The sequence below is a fragment of the Trachymyrmex septentrionalis genome, unplaced genomic scaffold (genome assembly GCF_001594115.1).
Source record: "Trachymyrmex septentrionalis isolate Tsep2-gDNA-1 unplaced genomic scaffold, Tsep1.0 scaffold116, whole genome shotgun sequence".
Classification (NCBI taxonomy): domain Eukaryota; kingdom Metazoa; phylum Arthropoda; class Insecta; order Hymenoptera; family Formicidae; genus Trachymyrmex; species Trachymyrmex septentrionalis.
In genome coordinates this window covers 110,331-115,393 of record NW_017304289.1, presented here as the reverse complement: position 1 = coordinate 115,393, position 5,063 = coordinate 110,331, and the positions used below count along the sequence as shown (strand labels likewise).

General features: G+C 43.1%; 1 protein-coding gene across 1 annotated transcript in view; it reads right to left on the bottom strand.

Moving 5' to 3' along the window:
- Nucleotides 1-4,385: 4,385 nt before the first annotated feature.
- LOC108754092 (kin of IRRE-like protein 3) overlaps nucleotides 4,386-5,063 on the bottom strand; it is a 5,655-nt gene continuing 4,977 nt past the window's right edge. The window contains exon 6 of the mRNA XM_018496145.1: nucleotides 4,386-4,786. Within this exon, the coding sequence (XP_018351647.1) occupies nucleotides 4,686-4,786 (101 nt within the window). The 3' untranslated portion in view covers nucleotides 4,386-4,685. The remainder of the gene's footprint in view (nucleotides 4,787-5,063) is intronic.

The window sequence follows — 5,063 nt, the reverse complement described above, 5'->3', positions numbered from 1 at the left end:
CATGCGCTACGCCGCCATAAATCCTGCCGCAGAAACGTCCGCGCGTAATCTACGACATTCAAATAGAACTGTGACAGAATTTCTAAACGTTCTCCGTTGGATGATCCTTTAATATTTTTTATGTTTAATCCGAAGATGGGACAACCGATCCTAAATAATCAAGTTTAAAGCGGTGTCTAGTTAATTACGATAATCCCCAAATTAATCCGATTTGTAGGAGTTCTAACAATAAAAAGTATTGTTTTTTTGTCATCATATATTTTTATTTTGTTATTTGATATTTTTTATTCCATTTGATTCTATTTGTGTTTACTTACTTTACATAACAACAATGATAATAGTGCCGAGTTCTGTGCCGGGCAGCATCGTTCCCTGGTGTAACATGCATTCTTGCAAGTCTCACTCTTCGACTGTCCGGACGGGACCATTAAGTATCGGATCGAGATCGATATCGAGCGAGTTCGGCATCGTTGGGCATCGACACGGTTTGTCAATTGCAGATGATCCCACACCACAAACGAACCGCGTTTATCCGACGCTTGTGCCATTGCAAACACCGCGATCGATATAAGAGGAGTTACGCCCTCGAGCTTTGCTAAGCTTTGAACGGTAGAACGTTAAGTACTTCCTTTGACAAACTAAAGGAAATTTACCTACCCTCTCGGCTCAACTATGCTGAAAACACCTCGCTGGGGATTTATTTAGTAATCGCTGTAATATTCATATACTTTAACGAATCATGAACACGCAAGGTAAACGCAAAACGCGTCCCTTCCCCGAGCGACTTTCGCGATCGATGCCAACGCGACAAATCGATTCGATTCGACTCGAGAAATCGATTCGATTCGACAGAAATCACGATACGCGTGATAAAAAGCATCTCGCCGAGAGTTTCGTTGTTGGCGGAAACGCCGACCACTAATGAAATCATTAATGCCATCGTGATTATAATTTGCATTACAATGACGTCATTATTACCGTAGGTTATCATAAACCAGAGCTATTACAAAGCGGTGTCGACGTCAATCGGTGATATCGTCATTACTACTTCACGGTGCTTTATTTTAGCGCCGTATAATGATTTTAGTTAACTGCAATTTCCTTTCAACTTTTTCCGGGGGCCATTCACTGCCGCTTGTGCATACAGACGCGAAATGAAGGCGAATCAGCCGTTCCGCTTCCGTTCAACGAAAAAGTTTGGAATTTTACTCTTTCCGGTTTTGTTCTTCTTTTTCTTTTTTTTGTTTTGTTTTGTTTTTGTTTTTGTTTTTTTTTTTTTCTTTTTATTTTAAACTGGACTCGGTAAAAGCAGAAGAGGATTGGATAAACAATCGACAGAATTTCCCGAACGATCAGCAGTTACGCGGCTAACTTTCACGAACGTGTCACAGAAACTCGTTGGCTAACTCGATAAAACTCTGGTCTCTTGCCGTACAAGCATCTAATGCAGCAGCAACTGCCCGATTTAGTTTCTTAGCGAAATTCTTAGACGGTCGACCCCAAAACTTTCTTCTCTTGCCTTTTCCGCGTATTTGATATCTGCAGATAATGCTACTGTCCTGCGAAGAACCGATAAAAATCAGTGCGCGTTGCGGAAAGATATGACAGTATTTGCTTCCCTCGAGATGTTAGATCGATCGTAGAAGCGATCCGCGAACTAAACCGAAGCAAATGTTTTAGAAGAAATTAAATTGTCTAACACGATTTGGAAGATTTGCTATTTGTGACGTTTCCAACCAGACACTCGCCAGCTACTCGGCGGCCGATTTGAAATCGATATTTTCTCAGTGAGAAGATTGAATCCGACGTAATCCCTTTCGCAGCTGTTCAGTTCGAAGCGTTAAGTATTTTTGCGACTAAGCTTTGCACGCTCACAATGCTAATCTTTCTCGCGCAGATCTCCGAGGCGATCCATTGTGCTAGTTTTGGCAACGATTCGAAGACTATTATGTGCGGAGCCTAGATTCTGTGAGTCGGACGCGGCGAAAAGAGAACAACAGTCATGAATTCTCTTTTCCGTCTCTTTATAAACGTGTCTCGCATCCCACATCCCACCCTATCCTATTCTTTTATATTGTATACAATCTCGCGGACACGCCACATACGTCCTCTCGCTTATAAGGTTTCGACCACGGGCGAAACTCCTCAATAAAGGCTGCATTTGCGTGTATAGTGCATTCCACGAATAATTCAACTTGCTTGGCGTGGTTTATACGGTTCACGTACCACTTTGCAAGCCGAATCGCGACTAGCGCCAAACAACGTTGTTATTGATTAAACTTCGATGCGAACTGCGAAGTAAGTACCGAAAGAGTTTCTCCAATCCGGAACTCCCTTAAGCTATTTACCCTATCAATATGCATGCTCCTTAGCTCCTTACGTACACGATTGTTCTTGGAGTGTAAAGAGTTGAGAATACAATAAGTGTCGGAGATGTGGAAACGCGATAGAGCGGTGTCGCAGCACCAATTACGCGAGGCTCGCGGCGATGGGTTTTTCGCGGCTTTTGCGGGACCACCGGTGCGCCAGGATTTTCCACGGAAATATCCGGGAAAATTGCTTTGCGCTCAAAAGCTTCACGCGATTATGCCGTAAACTCGTTCATTAGGGCGATACTCGCGTGGGCGATAGCTCGAGCGCGTTCAAAAATTTCATCATCCAACCTAACTCGCGCGATCTCCCACGTAACTCTCTTGCCGAGATGGAGCTCGCTCTGAGACCATGTTACACCGACATCGTGACGTTTTCCTGGCTGTCGCAGCAAAAGACGAAAATTTGCAAACAAAGTTTACGAAACGCTACACAGTTGCGAACCTCTCGTCCCAATCCGGATATTTTATTTGAGAATCTTTTTCGAATCTCTTTCCAAAACACTTCTTTATGTCTTATTGGGTATAACTTTTCACCACAAATTCGTTATACATGGCGTATTTTTTTATATCGCATTCGATTGTTTATAAAAAAAAAAAGACCGATCGTACTACGCATTAAAATATCACGAATATTCCCGATTCAACATTAATCGAATGTGTCAAGCCTTTCCGTTTTCATTTACATCATCGTAGATAACGATCTGACATCTTTTAGTATCCCAAATATCCGTTATCATACAACTGAAAATGAAATTTTAATAAATATTTGTTCGGATAGTTTTAAAGAAAATATTTACTAAATATAAACATACATTTATTTGATGCAAAAGCCATTAATTTGATTTTGCTCATCATTTTTTTATTAAATCAATATTAATTTACTTAGGTAAATGTTTACTTATAGTACTATTCGTAGAAATACGTATGAAATCTTTTTCAGCGTAGCGAAAGCTTTTTTCAATTTATTCCACTTTTTTTTTAATTTAGCAAAATGTATATTTCAAGTACAAAGCTTAGCACGACACACTCTACGATAAAGCTTACGCTTCTTGCCAGATTTTTTTTCTCCCCGGAAAGATATCGTAAGCACGTGGGGAATAAGAGAGACCACGACGCGGACGGTTCGATAGAGCAAGTGGTGGAGATCGACGTCCGCCATGAATTTGCATCGAACGGCTTGCATCGACTACGCTACGCTGCGGGACGCCTAACAGATGCTCCCGCGCGCGATTTGCATAAAATGAGACCGGACAGGATCAGGTAGCTCCCGCGGCGAGCTCGGACTAGAAGAGCTCCCCACGGTGGTCGAATCAGATTCCCGGAGAAAGCTCACCGTTCCATTATCGGCGCAGGTAACGGCGATCCTGGGATTCCCCAGTGCGCCGTCGAGTAAGAAGGGCAACGCGTTAACCCTTTGACCCGGCGCGGCGAATGCGCGTCACGCGCGTGCTTTTACGGATTATGCTTTTCCGATTCCTGGCACTTAACGCCCAGGATGCCCGTTGGCACGGTTTTATATTGGGTCGTTAAGTCTAGCGTAGAGTTACCCCGCGTACAGTTTACAAGCCTGGTACAATTGTACTCGCGCCATGGCGCGGCGCTTCCAGATATAATTACGCAAATTATGCGCATCCGTAATTTTTTCTCTTTTCAATTTTATCAGACTACGACGACGAAGGAATAAATCGATTTCGACGAGCTCGGCTGGAAGTGCGTTAGGAGATACTTCGAGAGAGATCAACTTTCTACAATAATTTATTATTGAATTTATGATTAAATTTCTTATTAAATTTATAATATTATCACGATTATTGATACTGTCCCTCTCTTGACTTGCTCGGCACGGAGCAACCTTTTACCTTTGCACGAAAGAAATTCTCGGTCGCAGCGGATGATCGTAATCAGGAGATGATAATAATAACATTTACACATAAACAGACAAATTGTGTAACTCCAAAAGATTTATTACATTACATACACATTACATTCGTACTGACATCTCGAGCTGGGGTATTCTATAGCGATCGTTACAGAAAGTCCAAAGAGTCCGAGCCAATGAAAATCCGTCAAACAAATGATTCCGAATTACCATCAACACGTATCATGCGAAACGTCCATAGGAAAGAGAGAGAGAGAGAGAGAGAGAGAGAGAGAGAGAGAGAAAAGAACAACTCGGCTTTACTGCAATGATACGCTGCGCCGCCGGACACAGTCCGGTGTCATCGATCCCTCTCCATCGTAGCGTATATTCGTGCGGTCGCCTCAGGGAGTGAATTCGGGAGGAATTCGCAAGAGATTGGTGGGGCATGTCGCTCACCGGAACATCGTATCGACGAGGAAAATCAGGACGAGTAGGACAAGTCTCCTATTTGCATCACCGGTACCGCCGTGTTGCATCGCAGCTGGATGCTCCCCTGAAAAAGAGAATTATACCGGACGACTAAGGTGTCTCTTTTGTGTCGCTTCCTGGGATCTTTACGCGTTTCAATCTCGTCGATCCTTCTCGGATGCTCGCTAACAAACATTAAATTTATTAACGGCCCGTCGCAAAGTAGCAGCACGGTAAAAAAACGAAGAGCACTTCACGCGGAAGGATCCTCGAGGATTTAAGAGAATCGTCGGCCGTCGTCCCAAAAGAGAGAGAGAGAGAGGGAGACAAGAAAAATTATTTACAGGTCAGTCATCTCTCTT